The sequence below is a fragment of the Hemitrygon akajei genome, unplaced genomic scaffold (genome assembly GCF_048418815.1).
Source record: "Hemitrygon akajei unplaced genomic scaffold, sHemAka1.3 Scf000076, whole genome shotgun sequence".
Lineage (NCBI taxonomy): Eukaryota > Metazoa > Chordata > Chondrichthyes > Myliobatiformes > Dasyatidae > Hemitrygon > Hemitrygon akajei.
In genome coordinates this window covers 3,011,844-3,030,912 of record NW_027331962.1, presented here as the reverse complement: position 1 = coordinate 3,030,912, position 19,069 = coordinate 3,011,844, and the positions used below count along the sequence as shown (strand labels likewise).

At 53.0% G+C, this 19,069-nt stretch overlaps 1 protein-coding gene across 1 annotated transcript in view; it reads right to left on the bottom strand.

Moving 5' to 3' along the window:
* Nucleotides 1-1,335: 1,335 nt before the first annotated feature.
* Nucleotides 1,336-19,069, bottom strand: part of LOC140722386 (NACHT, LRR and PYD domains-containing protein 3-like) — a 120,076-nt gene continuing 102,342 nt past the window's right edge. The window contains exons 7-10 of the mRNA XM_073037138.1: nucleotides 13,032-13,118; nucleotides 4,710-4,880; nucleotides 1,874-1,977; nucleotides 1,336-1,415 (exon numbers count right to left, since the gene is read on the bottom strand). Coding sequence (XP_072893239.1) covers nucleotides 1,336-1,415; nucleotides 1,874-1,977; nucleotides 4,710-4,880; nucleotides 13,032-13,118 — 442 coding nt within the window. The remainder of the gene's footprint in view (nucleotides 1,416-1,873; nucleotides 1,978-4,709; nucleotides 4,881-13,031; nucleotides 13,119-19,069) is intronic.

Here is a 19,069-nt window from a genome sequence, read left to right as displayed (position 1 = left end):
AGTGATACAAAGTTGAATCTGTATTACCAGGATTCTTGACAGCGTAGAGGAAAGAAGGATCTTGTGGTCCGCATCTATAGATCCCTTCAAGTTGCCACACAAGTTGATGAGGTTAATAAGGAGGCATATGGTGTGTTGGCCTTCATCAGCCGGGTGATTTGAGTTCAAGAGCCGTGACGCTGCAGCTCTGTAAAACTATTTAGACTTCACTCGGAGTCTTGTGTTCAGACCCGTCACCTTATCATTAGAAGCATGTGGAAGCCTTAAGGGAGGATGCAGAGGAGATTTACCAGGATGCTGCCTGGATTAGAGCATGTCTAATGAGGAAAGGTTTGGTGAGCTAAGGCTTTTCTGTATGGGGCGAAGGAGGATGAAATGCAATTTGATAGGTGTGTAAGATAAAGGGCATAGATAGTGGACAGCCAGCGCCTTTTTTAATTTAACACGGTGCTCAGTGCACAGAACACACTGCTGAGGATGATGATGGAGGCTGATACATTCAGGACATTTAAGACATTCATGTGCATAGGCACATGGATAAAAGAAAACTGGAGTGCTATGTGAGAAAGAAGGGTTAGATTGATCTTGGATTGGGTTAAAAGGATTGCGTAACATTGCGGCCTGTACTGTGCTGTATTGATCTATGTTCCAATACTTTCAATTCAAGAGGTAACAGTATTTGCTTGAAGGCCTGAAAGAAGAATTAAAAATCTGGTATTTTTTTAAAAATTGTTTATAGCAGAAGCTTCTTTGTTAAGGATAGTTCCTTTCAGAAAGCAGTTTTACAGATAGTCAACAGTTCCTGGTGCCAGCAATGAGTATCCCTTTCTTAGGGAAAAAACATACTCCAATGTGTGCAGATATACTTTTCTCTCCCAGAATGGTAGTGGGATTGATTTACAAGCCATAAGGTTAATGTTCAATTGAATAATTTTCGAGTGCTGTATTGTACGTCTCAATTTGGCACAACTATAATTTTAATGGCAAGAATCAGTAGAAAGAAGGTTGCTGCTTTTTTTTCTTATCTGAGCAATGTGATTTTCTTTACAGGCAGAGACGATGTCAATGGAGGACTTGGTGAAAACGCTTATGGTCGGAAGTCGCTGGGGCAAGAGCTGAGGGTTAACAATGTGACCACTGATGTAAGCAGCATTCAGCGTGGGACTCGTGATTTAGCTACAAAGGAGATGAGGAAATCACAGGGTAAGCTGACTATCCAGATAAACATTAATTTTGCCTAGAAAGGTATTCTGTAAAGCATCCTTAGTGCTGCAGAAATTTAAAGGCTGAAGGGTCTCGACCTGAAGCATCGACTGTCTGTTTCCCTCTATGATGCTAATTGACCCACTGAATTCCTCCAGCATTTTCCGTGTTGCAAGGAGAATTGGAGTTAATGTCCACGTCCTTTGTTAAAACTATGAAACAGAGTAAGCAAGTTAGATTTCAGTAACAGAGGTTAAGAGGATTGAGCAAACAAAATGATAATCTGTTTGAATCAGATCACATCTGGACCAACTGTTACATTCCAAGGACTAGTTTTGTAGAGTGGAACATTGATTCCTTTGTATACAGAAGACTTTCAGGGTGATGTGTTTGACAATGGAAGAGGTGGGTGAGCTACTCAGATGGAAGAGTCTGAACACGTGGATGGTGGAACAAGTCCATTCAGGGGTGATGCGCAATGGCACTTATTTACATAAAGAATAATAGAAGTCATGTCACCAGCCTCATTGAAAGGAATCAAAATTGATACATTTTCTCTAATTCTGTCAAATTGAGTTGGGGATGGCGGGGGGGGGGGGGGTAACACTGGGGTTGAAAGCACAGGGCAGCCATGGATCTGCAGCTTCGTTCCGAGGCCCCGCCCACTTACCCGGTGACGCGATGACGACATCGCGCATGCTCAGTCCGGGAAGGGCGGTGTTGTTTTTCGTTCTTTGTTGAAGCGGGATCGGGAGCGGGTCCTCACCCTCGCCCCTTGGGGCGGGGAGCCGGGGACGGATCATTCTCTGCGGGGCGACACCAAGATTTTCCTTTCGGTGAGTATTGAAGCAGGTCCGGAGCGGGGAGGTCTGATGTTAGGCCGTGAAACCCATTAACATGGACTATTTGACAGATAGACCTCAGTATGTGCGGTTGGGAGACTGTAGGTCTGACACGGTGGTCAGCAGCACAGGAGCGCCGCAGGGAACCGTACTCTCTCCGGTCCTGTTCACCCTGTACACATCAGACTTCCAATATAACTCGGAGTCCTGCCATGTGCAGAAGTTCGCTGATGACACGGCCATCGTGGGGTGTGTCAGGAATGGACAGGAAGAAGAGCATAGGAAACTGATACAGGACTTTGTGATATGGTGCAACTCAAACTACCTGCGTCTCAATATCACCAAGACCAAGGAGATGGTGGTGACTTTAGGAGACCTAGGCCTCATATGGAGCCAGTGATCATTAATGGAGAATGTGTGGAGCAGGTTAAGACCTACAAGTATCTGGGAGTGCAGTTAGACGAGAAGCTAGACTGGACTGCCAACACAGATGCCTTGTGCATGACGGCACAGAGTCGACTGTACTTCCTTAGAAGGTTGGCGTCATTCAATGTTTGTAGTGAGATGCTGAAGATGTTCTATAGGTCAGTTGTGGAGAGCACCCTCTTCTTTGTGGTGGCGTGTTGGGGAGGCAGCATTAAGAAGAGGGACGCCTCACGTCTTAATAAGCTGGTAAGGAAGGCGGGCTCTGTCGTGGGCACAGAACTGGAGAGTATGACATCGGTAGCAGAGCGAAGGGCGCTGAGTAGGCTACGGTCAATCATGGAAAAGCCTGAACATTCTCTGCATAGCACCATCCAGAGACAGAGAAGCAGTTTCAGCGACAGGTTGCTATCGATGCAATGCTCCTCAGACGGGATGAAGAGATCAATACTCCCCAATGCCATTCGGCTTTACAATTCAACCGCCAGGAGTAGGATATGTTAAAGTGCCGGGATTAGGACTCAATGTATTAAGTAAACTACTTAAGAACTTTTTAAAAGCTATTTATTAATGCTTTTTGAGAGGGTGATTTTAGATGCATATCATATGTTTACTGTTAAGTATTTTTATGCAATTAGTTTTGCTACAATAAGTGTATGGGACATTGGAAAAATGTTGAATTTCCCCATGGGGATGAATAAAGTATCTATCTATCTATCTATCTATCTGGTGGAGATGAGATCCTGGGCTCCTAGACTCTGCTTGTCCGACCTCCCTCAGCCTGGAGCTGAGACGCTACTGTGTCAGTGTGAGGAGCTTCGACCCACTGTTGCAGTGCACAGGGTGTGGAGGGCAACAGAAACCTCAAATAAAACTCGAGTCCGACACAAGTCAGGAAGATACAGTGGTTTATTGATTTTTTATGAGAAATATAAATGAAACAATGTGTGAGCTGCTAACATGCGGGAATAAATAATCTGCTCACAGTCACACACAATTAACTGAGCGGCGACAAGGAGTGACCGGTTGAATAATCAGTCCCGTTTCTCACCGTCACTCTGCATCGGGGAACCGATGATTATAAAATCACACTTCAGGGCCGTGTCCGGGATCGCTGCAGATCCAGGGTCACTGCCGAGGGATTTGTCCATTTAACATCATTATATCGGCCAGGCTGCCGAATGCACCGTCCTCAGCAAAGGGGGCAAAAGGATTCTCTCCCGGGATCATCCCCCCACCCCCCCGGGACACCGGTGTCCCAGACTGAGCCCCGGACCGCCGGGCTCTTCCTGTCCGGGTCATTCCCCGGGGTGTCACGTGGGGAGTCTCGAACACGCACATCCGGCGGAAGCTGCCCCGCCGGACTGCAGGCGGAAACACGTCACTGCGGGACTGCTTCCAGCGACGCACACAGCGCGAGGCCCGAGCCGGTTCCGTTAAAACCGTTGGGAATCAGCCCCGGCGCGCGGCCGTTAAAGGTAAGGGCGGGAGTTAAAGGGGAGGGCGGGGAGTCGGCCAAATGTCCCCATCCCGCGGGCGGGGATGTTCACACATTCAGATGTTCACAGATTCACTCTCAGTCCGGGTCTGAATCCCCGCAGAGATCCCAGTTCCTTCTGCCCGGTCTCACTGAACCGATTGGGCGGGGATGTTCACATTCCGATGTTCAGATCTCCACTCTCAGTCCAGGTCTGAGTTCCTCCAGAGATCTCAGTTCGTTCCTCCCGGTCTCACTGAACGGATTCAACCCCAGCCTGAAACAGATGGGAGAATAAAGATGAAATAAACAGATCACACAACAGTGTCAGTAACAGGGGACCGGGGTTAATGTTTCAACAACACTCACAGACAAATATCACCAGAAAACCCGCCGATCCGCTGATATTTTATCACATTGAACATTAACACAAACACTCACCGGATCCACTCCAGACTCGGGAGGGTCAGTATGAGGCGGCGGAGAGCGGGGACAGATCCGTCTGTCAGAGAGTTTAATACCAGGTTCAGCTCCGTCAGTGATGGGTTTGTACTGAGAGCGGAGACGAGATCCTCGGCACCAGAATCTGTGAGACCGACTTCCCTCAGCCTGGAGATGAGAGAGAGTGAGGGTGAAGGGCACAGAGAGACAGGAGACGGTACAAATCCCCAGTGTTTATCAGTAACACAATTACTGATCACATTAATGTTCAGTGTCTGACACCCAGTGACTGTAAACACAATCTCCCACAGTCTGGTACTTACCGCAGTTTCTGTATTTTACACTTCGGGTTCCCCAGAGCCGCAGACACCAGTTTCACTCCTGAATCTCCCAGTTCATTCTCACTCAGGTCCAGCTCCGTCAGTGATGGGTTTGTACTGAGAGCGGAGGCGAGATCCTCGGCACCAGAATCTGTGAGACCGACACTCCACAGCCTGGAGATGAGAGAGAGTGAGGGTGAAGGACACAGAGAGACAGGAGACGGTACAAATCCCCAGTGTTTATCAGTAACACTATTACTGATCACATTAATGTTCAGTGTCAGACACCCAGTGACTGTAAACACAATGTCCCACAGCCTGGAGATGAGAGAGAGTGAGGGTGAAGGACACAGAGAGACAGGAGACGGTACAAATCCCCAGTGTTTATCAGTAACACAATTACTGATTTTTTCCTTCAGCACGACTGCGCAAGTTGGCCAGTGGGAAGAGCGAGAAGAGTTTAAAAGGAAGACAGATTTACAGAGCGAGCGTCAGAGGAGCGGGAGACAGAGTCGAAAGGTTTTGGCTCAACGGGGCTTCGGCGATAAAGGGTCGAGGCGAGGTAGGTTATCTGTTTACAATACAGACAGAGAGTATGTGTGTGAGGCTGGTTTTCTGTGCTCGGTGTCAGATGTGGGAGATCCTGGAGACTCCCAGCCTCCTGGACGGCAACATCTGCACCCGGTGTGTCGAGCTGCAGCTCCTGAGGGACCGAGTTAGGGAACTGGAGATGCAGCTCGATGACCTTCGTCTGGTCAGGGAGAGCGAGGAGGTGATAGAGAGGAGTTACAGGCAGGTGGTCACTCCGGGGCCATGGGAGACTGAAGAAGTGGGTCACAGTCAGGAGAGGGAAGGGCAAGAAGCAGGTACTAGAGAGTACCCCTGTGGCTATTCCCCTTGACGATAAGTACCCCTGTTCAAGTACTGCTGGAGAGGGGTGGGGACAGCCTACCTGGTGGAGGCAACAGTGGCCCTGTGGCTCAGAAGGGCAGGGAAAGGAAGAGGAAGACAGTAGTGATAGGTGACTCTGTTGTTTGAGGGCCAGATAGACGATTCTGTGGACACAGGAAAGAAACGCGGATGGTCGTTTGCCTCCCAGGTGCCAGGGTCCGGGATGTTTCAGAACACGTCCAAGATATCCTGCGGTGGGAGGGAGAACAGCCAGAGGTCGTGGTACATATTGGTACCAGTGACATAGGTAGGAAAAGGGAAGAGGTCCTGAAAACAGAGTACAGGGAGTTAGGGAGGAAGTTGAGAAGCAGGACCGGCAAAGGTAGTAATCTCGGGATTACTGCCTGTGCCACGCGACAGTGAGTACAGGAATAGAATGAGGTGGAGGATGAATGCGTGGCTGAGGGATTGGAGCAGGAGGCAGGGATTCAGATTTCTGGATCACTGGGACCTCCTTTGGAGCAGCTGTGACCTGCACAAAAAGGACGGGTTGCACTTGAACGCCAGGGAAACCGATATCCTGGTTTGCTAAGGCTATCGGGGAGAATTTAAACTAGAATTGCTGGGAGGGGGTGGGAACTGAAATGAAGTGATGGCGGAAAGGGAGGTTGGCTCACAAATAGAGAAAATTTGGAGACAGCGCGAGAGGGAGGATAGGCAGGTGATAGAGAAGGGACGCTCTCAGACCGATGGTTTGAGGTGTGTCTATTTTAATGCAAGGAGTGTTGTGAACAAAGCGGATGAGCTTAGAGCGTGGATCAGTACTTGGAGATATGATGTAGTGGCCATTAGAGAGACTCGGATGGTGCAGGGACAGGAATGTTTATTTCGAGTGCCCGGCTTTAGATGTTTCAGAAAGGACAGGGAGGGAGGCCACAGAGGTGGGGGCATGGCACTGTTGATCAGAGATAGTGTCACGGCTGCAGAAAAGGAGGAAGTCATGGAGGGATTGTCTGTGGAGTCTCTGTGGGTGGAGGTTAGGAACAGGAAGGGGTCAATAACTCGACTGGGTGTGTTTTATAGACCTCCCAACAGTAACAGGGACATCGAGGAGCAGATAGGGAGACAGATTCTGGAAAGAAGTAATAACAACAGGGTTGTTGAAGTGGGAGATTTTAATTTCCCAAATATTAATTGGCATCTCCCTAGAGTGAGGGGTTTTGACGGGGTGGAGTTTGTTAGGTGTGTTCAGGAAGGTTTCCTGACACAATATGTATATAAGCCTACAAGAGGAGAGGCTGTACTTGATCCGGTATTGGGAAATGAACCTGGTCAGGTGTCAGGTCTCTCAGTGGGAGAGAATTTTGGAGACAGTGATCACAATTCTATCTCTTTTACCATAGCATTAGAGGGATAGGAGCAGGCAAGTTAGGGAAACCTCTAATTGGAGTAAGGAGAACTATGAACCTATCAGGCTGGAACTTGTAAGCATAAATTGGAAATTGATGTCCTCGGGGAAACGGACCAAAGAAATGTAGAAAATGTTCAAGGGATATTTGCGTGGGGTTCTGAGTAGATACATTCCAATGAGACATGGAAAGGATGGTAGGGTACAACATTCGTGGTGCACAAAGGCCGTTGTAAATCTAGTGAAGAAGAAAGGAAGAGCTTCAAAAAGGTTCAAAAATTAGGTAATGATATGAATCTGGAAGATTATAAGGCTAGTCTGTCAGCAAGTTTGATATCAGGTTCAGCAGCGTCAGTGATGGGTTTGTACTGAGAGCGGAGACGAGATCCTCGGCACCAGAATCTGTGAGACCGACATCCACCAGACTGGAGATGAGAGAGAGTGAGGGTGAAGGACACAGAGAGACAGGAGACGGTACAAATCCCCAGTGTTTATCAGTAACACAATTACTGATCACATTAATGTTCAGTGTCAGACACCCAGTGACTGTAAACACAATCTCCCACAGTCTGGTACTTACCCCAGTTTCTGTATTTTACACTCCGGGTTCCTCAGAGCCGCAGACACCAGTTTCACTCCTGAATCCCCCAGTTTATTCTCACTCAGGTTCAGCACCGTCAGTGATGGGTTTGTACTGAGAGCGGAGACGAGATCCTCGGCACCAGAATCTGTGAGACCGACTTTGTCCAGCCTGGAGATGAGAGAGAGTGAGGGTGAAGGACACAGAGAGACAGGAGACGGTACAAATCCCCTGTGTTTATCAGTAACACAATTACTGATTTTTTTCTTCAGTATGACTGCGCAAGTCGGCCAGTGAGAACAGCGAGAAGAGTTTAAAAGGAAGACAGATTTACAGAGCGAGCGTCAGAGGAGCGGGAGACAGAGTAGGAAGGCTTTGGCTCAACGGGGCTTCGGCGATAAAGGGTCGAGGCGAGGTAGGTTATCTGTTTACAATACAGGCAGAGAGTATGTGTGTGAGGCTGGTTTTCTGTGCTCGGTGTCAGATGTGGGAGATCCTGGAGACTCCCAGCCTCCCGGACGGCAACATCTGCACCCGGTGTGTCGAGCTGCAGCTCCTTAGGGACCGAGTTAGGGAACTGGAGATGCAGCTCGATGACCTTCGTCTGGTCAGGGAGAGCGAGGAGGTGATAGAGAGGAGTTACAGGCAGGTGGTCACACCGGGGCCACGGGAGACTGAAGAAGTGGGTGACAGTCAGGAGAGGGAAGGGCAAGAAGCAGGTACTAGAGAGTACCCCTGTGGCTATTCCCCTTGACAATAAGTACCCCTGTTCAAGTACTGCTGGAGAGGGGTGGGGACAGCCTACCTGGTGGAGGCAACAGTGGCCCTGTGGCTCAGAAGGGCAGGGAAAGGAAGAGGAAGACAGTAGTGATAGGTGACTCTGTCGTTTGAGGGCCAGACAGACGATTCTGTGGACGCAGGAAAGAAACGCGGATGGTCGTTTGCCTCCCAGGTGCCAGGGTCCGGGATGTTTCAGAACACGTCCAAGATATCCTGCGGTGGGAGGGAGAACAGCCAGAGGTCGTGGTACATATTGGTACCAGTGACATAGGTAGGAAAAGGGAAGAGGTCCTGAAAACAGAGTACAGGGAGTTAGGAAGGAAGTTGAGAAGCAAAGGTAGTAATCTCGGGATTACTGCCTGTGCCACGCGACAGTGAGTACAGGAATAGAATGAGGTGGAGGATGAATGCGTGGCTGAGGGATTGGAGCAGGAGGCAGGGATTCAGATTTCTGGATCACTGGGACCTCCTTTGGAGCAGCTGTGACCTGCACAAAAAGGACGGGTTGCACTTGAACGCCAGGGAAACCGATATCCTGGTTTGCTAAGGCTATTGGGGAGAATTTAAACCAGAATTGCTGGGAGGGGATGGGAACTGAAATGAAGTGATGGCAGAAAGGGAGGTTGGCTCACAAATAGAGAAAATTTGGAGACAGCGCGAGAGGGAGGATAGGCAGGTGATAGAGAAGGGACGCTCTCAGACCGATGGTTTGAGGTGTGTCTATTTTAATGCAAGAAGTGTTGTGAACAAAGCAGATGAGCTTAGAGCGTGGATCAGCACTTGGAGATATGATGTGGTGGCCATTACAGAGACTCGGATGGTGCAGGGACAGGAATGTTTATTTCGAGTGCCCGGCTTTAGATGTTTCAGAAAGGACAGGGAGGGAGGCCACAGAGGTGGGGGCATGGCACTGTTGATCAGAGATAGTGTCACGGCTGCAGAAAAGGAGGACGTCATGGAGGGGTTGTCTACAGTCTCTGTGGGTGGAGGTTAGGAACAGGAAGGGGTCAATAACTCGACTGGGTGTTTTGTATACACCTCCCAACGGTAACAGGGACATCAAGGAGCAGATAGGGAGACAGATTCAGTAACAATAACAGGGTTGTTGAAGTGGGAGATTTTAATTTCCCAAATATTGATTGGCATCTCCCTAGAGTGAAGGGTTTTGACGGGGTGGAGTTTGTTAGGTGTGTTCAGGAAGGTTTCCTGACACAATATGTAGATAAGCCTTCAAGAGAAGAGGCTGTACTTGATCCGGTATTGGGAAATGAACCTGGCCAGGTGTCAGGTCTCTCAGTGGGAGAGCATTTTGGAGACAGTGATCACAATTCTATCTCTTTTACCATAGCATTAGAGAGGAATAGGAACAGGCAAGTTAGGGAAACCTCTAATTGGAGTAAGGAGAACTATGAGCCTATCAGGCTGGAACTTGTAAGCATAAATTGGAAATTGATGACCTCAGGGAAACAGACCAAAGAAATGTAGAAAATGTTCAAGGGATATTTGCGTGGGGTTCTGAGTAGGTACTTTCCAATGAGACATGGAAAGGATGGTAGGTTACAAGATCTGTGGTGCACAAAGGCCGCTGTAAATCTAGTGAAGAAGAAAAGAAGAGCTACCAAAAGGTTCAAAACCTAGGTAATGATATGAATCTGGAAGATTATAAGGCTAGTCTGTCAGCGAGTTTGATATCAGGTCCAGCCACGTCAGTGATGGGTTTGTACTGAGAGCGGAGGCGAGATCCTCGACACCAGAATCTGTGAGACCGACACGGTTCAGCCTGGAGATAGAGAGAGTGAGGGTGAAGGACACAGAGAGACAGGAGACGGTACAAATCCCCAGTGTTTATCAGTAACACAATTACTGATCACATTAATGTTCAGTGTCAGACACCCAGTGACTGTAAACACAATCTCCCACAGTCTGGTACTTACCGCAGTTTCTGTATTTTACACTCCGGGTTCCTCAGAGCCGCAGACACCAGTTTCACTCCTGAATCTCCCAGTTCATTCTCACTCAGGTCCAGCTCCGTCAGTGATGGTTTTGTACTGAGAGCGGAGGCGAGATCCTCGGCACCAGAAACTGTGAGACCGACATTGTCCAGCCTGGAGATGAGAGAGAGTGAGGGTGAAGGACACAGAGAGACAGGAGACGGTACAAATCCCCAGTGTTTATCAGTAACACAATTACTGATTTTTTTCTTCAGGATGACTGCGCAAGTCGGCCAGTGAGAAGAGCGAGAAGAGTTTAAAAGGAAGACAGATTTTCTGACCGAGCGTCAGAGGAGCGGGAGACGGAGTAGGAAGGCTTTGGCTCAACGGGGCTTCGGCGATAAAGGGTCGAGGCGAGGTAGGTTATCTGTTTACAACACAGACGGAGAGTATGTGTGTGAGGCTGGTTTTCTGTGCTCGGTGTCAGATGTGGGAGATCCTGGAGACTCCCAGCCTCCTGGACGACAACATCTGCACCCGGTGTGTCGAGCTGCAGCTCCTTAGGGACCGAGTTAGGGAACTGGAGATGCAGCTCGATGACCTTCGTCTGGTCAGGGAGTGCGAGGAGGTGATAGAGAGGAGTTACAGGCAGGTGGTCACACCGGGGCCATGGGAGACTGAAGAAGTGGGTCACAGTCAGGAGAGGGAAGGGCAAGAAGCAGGTACTAGAGAGTACCCCTGTGGCTATTCCCCTTGACGATAAGTACCCCTGTTCAAGTACTGCTGGAGAGGGGTGGGGACAGCCTACCTGGTGGAGGCAACAGTGGCCCTGTGGCTCAGAAGGGCAGGGAAAGGAAGAGGAAGACAGTAGTGATAGGTGACTCTGTCGTTTGAGGGCCAGACAGACGATTCTGTGGACGCAGGAAAGAAACGCGGATGGTCGTTTGCCTCCCAGGTGCCAGGGTCCGGGATGTTTCAGAACACGTCCAAGATATCCTGCAGTGGGAGGGAGAACAGCCAGAGGTCGTGGTACATATTGGTACCAGTGACATAGGTAGGAAAAGGGAAGAGGTCCTGAAAACAGAGTACAGGGAGTTAGGAGGGAAGTTGAGAAGCAGAACCGGCAAAGGTAGTAATCTCGGGATTACTGCCTGTGCCACGCGACAGTGAGTACAGGAATAGAATGAGGTGGAGGATGAATGCGTGGCTGAGGGATTGGAGCAGGAGGCAGGGATTCAGATTTCTGGATCACTGGGACCTCCTTTGGAGCAGCTGTGACCTGCACAAAAAGGACGGGTTGCACTTGAACGCCAGGGAAACCGATATCCTGGTTTGCTAAGGCTATTGGGGAGAATTTAAACCAGAATTGCTAGGAGGGGGTGGGAACTGAAATGAAGTGATGGCGGAAAGGGAGGTTGGCTCACAAATAGAGAAAATTTGGAGACAGCGCGAGAGGGAGGATAGGCAGGTGATAGAGAAGGGACGCTCTCAGACCGATGGTTTGAGGTGTGTATATTTTAATGCAAGGAGTGTTGTGAACAAAGCGGATGAGCTTAGAGCGTGGATCAGTACTTGGGGATATGATGTGGTGGCCATTACAGAGACTCGGATGGTGCAGGGACAGGAATGTTTATTCCGAGTGCCCGGCTTTAGATGTTTCAGAAAGGACAGGGAGGGAGGCCACAGAGGTGGGGGCATGGCACTGTTGATCAGAGATAGTGTCACGGCTGCAGAAAAGGAGGAAGTCATGGAGGGATTGTCTACAGTCTCTGTGGGTGGAGGTTAGGAACAGGAAGGGGTCAATAACTCGACTGGGTGTTTTGTATAGACCTCCCAACAGGAACAGGGACATCGAGGAGCAGATAGGGAGACAGATACTGGAAAGGAGTAACAATAACAGGGTTGTTGAGGTGGGAGATTTTAATTTCCCAAATATTGATTGGCATCTCCCTAGAGTGAGGGGTTTTGACGGGGTGGAGTTTGTTAGGTGTGTTCAGGAAGGTTTCCTGACACAATATGTATATAAGCCTACAAGAGGAGAGGCTGTACTTGATCTGGTATTGGGAAATGAACCTGGCCAGGTGTCAGGTCTCTCAGTGGGAGAGCATTTTGGAGATAGTGATCACAATTCTATCTCTTTTACCATAGCATTAGAGAGGGATAGGAACAGGCAAGTTAGGGAAACCTTTAATTGTAGTAAGGAGAACTATGAGCATATCAGGCTGGAACTTGTAAGCATAAATTGGAAATTGATGTCCTCAGGGAAACGGACCAAAGAAATGTAGAAAATGTTCAGGGGATATTTGTGTGGGGTTCTGAGTAGATACGTTCCAATGAGACATGGAAAGGATGGTAGGGTACAAGATCCGTGGTGCACAAAGGCCGTTGTAAATCTAGTGAAGAAGAAAAGAAGAGCTTCCAAAAGGTTCAAAACCTAGGTAATGATATGAATCTGGAAGATTATAAGGCTAGTCTGTCAGCGAGTTTGATATCAGGTCCAGCCCCATCAGTGATGGGTTTGTACTGAGAACGGAGACGAGATCCTCGGCACCAGAATCTGTGAGACCGACACCCCACAGCCTGGAGATGAGAGAGAGTGAGGGTGAAGGACACAGAGAGACAGGAGACGGTACAAATCCCCAGTGTTTATCAGTAACACAATTACTGATCACATTAATGTTCAGTGTCAGACACCCAGTGACTGTAAACACAATCTCCCACAGTCTGGTACTTACCACAGTTTCTGTATTTTACACTCCGGGTTCCTCAGAGCCGCAGACACCAGTTTCACTCCTGAATTTCCCAGTTTATTATTGTTCAGTCTAAACAGAAACAGATAGATTGATGAACACAGTGACTAAAACCGTGGGTCTGAGGCAATTTCTCTCACGCGAATATTTCTGCAAACATTAAACCGTTTATTAATTCACTGATCGTAGTTCCCATCACTGTCAATGTCCCTGACTGCCCAGCTCCAATGAATTCACCGAATGTCAGTAATTTCGTCTGTCGGTGTGACCCTGTAGACTCCACATATTCTCTCTCATTCCATGATGGTTAGAAAAGTGTTCCTGACGTGAGACAGTTGGAAAGGGCAGGGGTGAAGGGGAGAAAGTCAAACAGTGAAGAAGATTTGAGAATCGGGGAATGTCGACGGGATATGGAGGAAGAGACATCACCTAAGGTAAAGGATGGAAAGACACAGAAGGAAGCGGATGTGGAAAGCAGATCCCACAAGGGGAAGGGAGATGTGGAAGAGAGATCCCACAGGAGGAAGGGGGATGGGGGAGAGAGATCCCACAGAAGGAAGTGGATGTGCAAGAGAGATCCCACAAGGGGAAGGGAGATGTGGAAGAGAGATCCCACAGGAGGAACGGGGATGGGGAAGAGGGATCCCACAAGAGGAAGGGGGATGGGGGAGAGAGATCCCACAAGAGGAAGGCGGATGGGGGGAGAGAGATCCCACAGGAGGAAGGGGGATGGGGGAGAGAGATACCACAGGAGGAAGGGGGGGGGGGAAGAGATTTCCCATAGGAGGAAGGGGGATGGGGGGGAGAGCTCCCACAGGAGGAAGGGGGATGGGGGAGAGGGATCCCACAGGAGGAAGGGGGAAGGGGGAGCGAGATCCCACAGAAGGAAGTGGATGTGCAAGAGAGATCCCACAAGGGGAAGGGAGATGTGGAAGAGAGATCCCACAGGAGGAAGGGGGATGGGGAAGAGGGATCCCACAAGAGGAAGGGGGATGGGGGAGAGAGATCCCACAAGAGGAAGGGGGATGGGGGGAGAGAGATCCCACAGTAGGAAGGGGGATGGGGTAGTGAGATCCCACAGGAGGAAGGGGGATGGGGGAGAGTGATCCCCCAGGAGGAAGGGGGATGGGGCAGAGAGCTCCCGCAGGAGGAAGGGGGATGGGGGAGAGAGATCCCGCAGGAGGAAGGGGGATGGGGGAGAGAGATCCCGCAAGAGGAAGGGGGATGGGGGAGAGAGATCCCACAGGAGGAAGGGCGATGGGGAGATAGATCCCACAGAACGAAGGGGGATGGGGAAGGGAGTTCCCACTGGAGGATGGGGATGGGGGAGAGAGATCCCACAGGAGGAATGGGGCTGGGGGAGATAGCTCCCGCAGGAGGAAGGGGGATGGCGGAGAGGGATCCCACAGGAGGAAGGGGGATGGGGAAGGGAGTTCCCACTGGAGGATGGAGATGGGGGAGAGAGATCCCACAGGAGGAATGGGGATGGGGGAGAGAGATCCCACAGGAGGAATGGGGATGGGGGAGAGAGATCGCACAGAAGGAGAGAGCTCCCGCAGGAGGAAGGGGGATGGGGGAGAGGGATCCCACAGGAGGAAGGGGGAAGGGGAAGGGAGTTCCCACTGGAGGATGGGGATGGGGGAGAGAGATCCCACAGGAGGAATGGGGATGGGGGGAGAGAGATCGCACAGAAGGAGAGAGCTCCAGCAGGAGGAAGGGGGATGGGGGAGAGTGATCCCACAGGAGGAAGGGGGATGGGGCAGACAGCTCCCGCAGGAGGAAGGGGGATGGGGGAGAGTGATCCCACAGGAGGAAGGGGGATGGGGCAGAGAGCTCCCGCAGGAGGAAGGGGGATGGGGGAGAGTGATCCCACAGGAGGAAGGGTGATGGGGCAGAGAGCTCCCGCAGGAGGAAGGGGGATGGGTCAGAGAGCTCCCGCAGGAGGAAGCGGGATGGGGCAGAGAGCTCCCGCAGGAGGAAGGGGGATGGGGGAGATAGATCCCACAGGAGGAAGGGGGATGGGGGAGAGAGCTCCCGCAGGAGGAAGGGGGATGGGGGAGATGGATCACACAGGAGGAAGGGGGATGGCGGAGACGTATCCCACAGGAGGAAGGGGGATGGGGGAGTGGGATCCCACAGGAGGAAGGGGGATGGGGGAGAGGGATCACACAGGAGGAAGGGGGATGGGGCAGAGAGTTCCCGCAGGAGGAAGGGGGATGTGGAAGAGTGATCCCACAGGAGGAAGGGGGATGGCATAGAGAGATCCCGCAGGAGGAAGGGGAATGGGGGAGAAAGATCCCGCAGGAGGAAGGGGGATGGGGTCGAGAGATCCCTCAGGAGGAAGGGGGATGGGGCAGAGAGCTCCCGCAGGAGGAAGGGGGATGGGGGAGAGAGATCCCACAGGAGGAAGGGGGATGGGGGAGAGAGCTCCCGCAGGAGGAAGAGGGATGTAGGAGAGAGATCCCGCAGGAGGAAGGGGGATGGGGGAGAGAGATACCACAGGAGGAAGGGGGATGGGGGTGAGAGATCCCACAGGAGGAAGGGGGATGGGGGAGAGAGATCCCACAGGAGGAAGGGGGATGGAGAGATAGATCCCACAGAACGAAGGGGGATGGGGAAGGGATTTCCCACTGGAGGATGGGGATGGGGGAGAGAGATCCCACAGTAAGAATGGGGCTGGGGGAGAAAGCTCCCGCAGGAGGAAGGGGGATGGCGGAGAGGGATCCCACAGGAGGAAGGGGGAGTGGGAAGGGAGTTCCCACTGGAGGATGGGGATCGGGGAGAGAGATCCCACAGGAGGAATGGGGATGGGGGAGAGATATCGCACAGAAGGAGAGAGCTCCCGCAGGAGGAAGGGGGATGGGGGAGATAGATCCCACAGGAGGAAGGGGGATGGGGGAGAGGGATCACACAGGAGGAAGGGGGATGGCGAAGACGTATCCCACAGGAGGAAGGGGGATGGGGGAGAGGGATCCCACAGGAGGAAGGGGGATGGGGGAGAGGGATCACACAGGAGGAAGGGGGATGGTGCAGAGAGATCCCGCAGGAGGAAGGGGGATGTGGAAGAGAGATCCCACAGGAGGAAGGGGGATTGGGCAGATAGCTCCCGCAGGAAGTAGGGGGATGGGGGAGAGTGATCCCACAGGAGGAAGGGGGATGGGGCAGAGAGCTCCCGCAGGAGGAAGGGGGATGGGGGAGAGTGATCCCACAGGAGGAAGGGGGATGGGGCAGACAGCTCCCGCAGGAGGAAGGGGGATGGAGGAGATAGATCCTACAGGAGGAAGGGGGATGGGGGAGAGAGCTCCCGCAGGAGGAAGGGGGATGGGGGAGAGGGATCACACAGGAGGAAGGCGGATGGGGGAGAGTGATCCCACAGGAGGAAGGGGGATGGGGCAGAGAGCTCCCGCATGAGGAAGGGGGATGGGGGAGAGTGTTCCCACAGGAGGAAGGGTGATGGGGCAGAGAGCTCCCGCAGGAGGAAGGGGGATGGGGCAGAGAGCTCCCGCAGGAGGAAGGGGGATGGGGCAGAGAGCTCCCGCAGGAGGAAGGGGGATGGGGGAGAGAGATCCCAAAGGAGGAAGGGGGATGGGGGAGAGCGATCACACAGGAGGAAGGGGGATGGCGGAGACGTATCCCACAGGAGGAAGGGGGATGGGGGAGAGGTATCCCACAGGATGAAGGGGGATGGGGGAGAGTGATCACACAGGAGGAAGGGGGATGGGGCAGAGTGATCCCGCAGGAGGAAGGGGGATGTGGAAGAGAGATCCCACAGGAGGAAGGGGGATGGGGGAGAGGGATCCCGCAGGAGGAAGGGGGATGGGGGAGAAAGATCCCGCAGGAGGACGGGGGATGGGGTAGAGAGATCCCACAGGAGGAAGGGGGATGGGGCTGAGAGCTCCCACAGGAGGAAGGGGGATGGGGGAGAGAGATCCCACAGGAGGAAGGGGGATGGGGGAGAGAGCTCCCGCAGGAGGAAGGGTGATGTAGGAGAGAGATCCCGCAGGAGGAAGGGGGATGGGGGAGAGAGATCCCACAGGAGGAAGGGGGATGGGGGAGAGAGATCCCACAGGAGGAAGGGGGATGGGGGAGAGAGATCCCACAGGAGGAAGGGCGATGGGGAGATAGATCCCACAGAACGAAGGGGGATGGGGAAGGGAGTTCCCACTGGAGGATGGGGATGGGGGAGAGAGATCCCACAGGAGGAATGGGGCTGGGGGAGATAGCTCCCGCAGGAGGAAGGGGGATGGCGGAGAGGGATCCCACAGGAGGAAGGGGGAGGGGGAAGGGAGTTCCCACTGGAGGATGGGGATGGGGGAGAGAGATCCCACAGGAGGAATGGGGCTGGGGGAGAGAGATCCCACAGGAGGAAGGGGGATGTGGAAGAGAGATCCCATAGGAGGAAGGGGGATGGGGGAGAGAGATCCCGCAGGAGGAAGCTGGATGGGGCAGACAGCTCCCGCAGGAGGAAGGGGGATGGGCGAGAGAGATCCCGCAGGAGGAAGGGGGATGGGGGAGAAAGATCCCGCAGGAGGAAGGGGGATGGTGTAGAGAGTTCCCACAGGAGGAAGGCGGATGGGGCAGAGAGCTCCGGCAGGATGAAGGGGGATGGGGGAGAGAGATCCCGCAGGATTAAGGGGGATGGGGGAGAGAGATCCCGCAAGAGGAAGGGGGATGGGGGAGAGAGATCCCGCAAGAGGAAGGGGGATGGGGGAGAGAGATCCCACAGGAGGACGGGGGATGGGGGACAGAGATCCCACAGGAGGAAGGGGGATGGGGAGATAGATCCCACTGGAGGATGGGGATGGGGAAGGGAGTTCCCACTGGAGGATGGGGATGGGGGAGAGAGATCCCACAGGAGGAAGGGGGTTGGGGGAGAGAGATCGCGCAGGAGGAAGGGGGATGGGGAAGAGAGATCCCGCAGGAGGAAGGGGGATGGGGGAGAAAGATCCCGCAGGAGGAAGGGGGATGGGGTAGAGAGATCCCTCAGGAGGAAGGGGGATGGGGCAGAGAGCACCCGCAGGAAGAAGGGGGATAGGGGAGAGAGATCCCACAGGAGGAAGGGGGATGGGGGAGAGAGCTCCCGCAGGAGGAAGGTGGATGTAGAAGAGAGATCCCGCAGGAGGAAGGGGGATGGGGGAGAGAGATCCCACAGGAGGAAGGGTGATGGGGAGATAGATCCCACAGAACGAAGGGGGATGGGGAAGGGATTTCCCACTGGAGGATGGGGATGGGGGAGAGAGATCCCACAGTAGGAATGGGGCTGGGGGAGAGAGCTCCCGCAGGAGGAAGGGGGATGGCGGAGAGGGATCCCACAGGAGGAAGGGGGAGGGGGAAGGGAGTTCCCACTGGAGGATGGGGATCGGGGAGAGAGATCCCACAGGAGGAATGGGGATGGCGGAGAGATATTGCACAGAAGGAGAGAGCTCCCGCAGGAGGAAGGGGGATGGGAGAGAGTGATCCCGCAGGAGGAAGGGGGATGGGGGAGATAGATCCCACAGGAGGAAGGGGGATGGGGGAGAGAGCTCCCGCAGGAGGAAGGGGGATGGGGGAGAGGGATCACACAGGAGGAAGGGGGATGGCGGAGACGTATCCCACAGGAGGAAGGGGGATGGGGGAGAGGGATCCCACAGGAGGAAGGGGGATGGGGGAGAGGGATCACACAGGAGGAAGGGGGATGGGGCAGAGAGATCCCGCAGGAGGAAGGGGGATGTGGAAGAGAGATCCCACAGGAGGAAGGGGGATGGGGCAGATAGCTCCCGCAGGAAGAAGGGGGATGGGGGAGAGAGATCCCACAGGAGGAAGGGGGATGGGGGAGAGTGATCCCACAGGAGGAAGGGGGATGGGGGAGAGGGATCACACAGGAGGAAGGGGGATGGGGTAGAGAGATCCCGCAGGAGGAAGGGGGATGGGGCAGAGAGCTCCCGCAGGAGGAAGGGGAATGGGGGAGAGTGTTCCCACAGGAGGAAGAGTGATGGGGCAGAGAGCTCCCGCAGGAGGAAGGGGGATGGGGCAGAGAGCTCCCT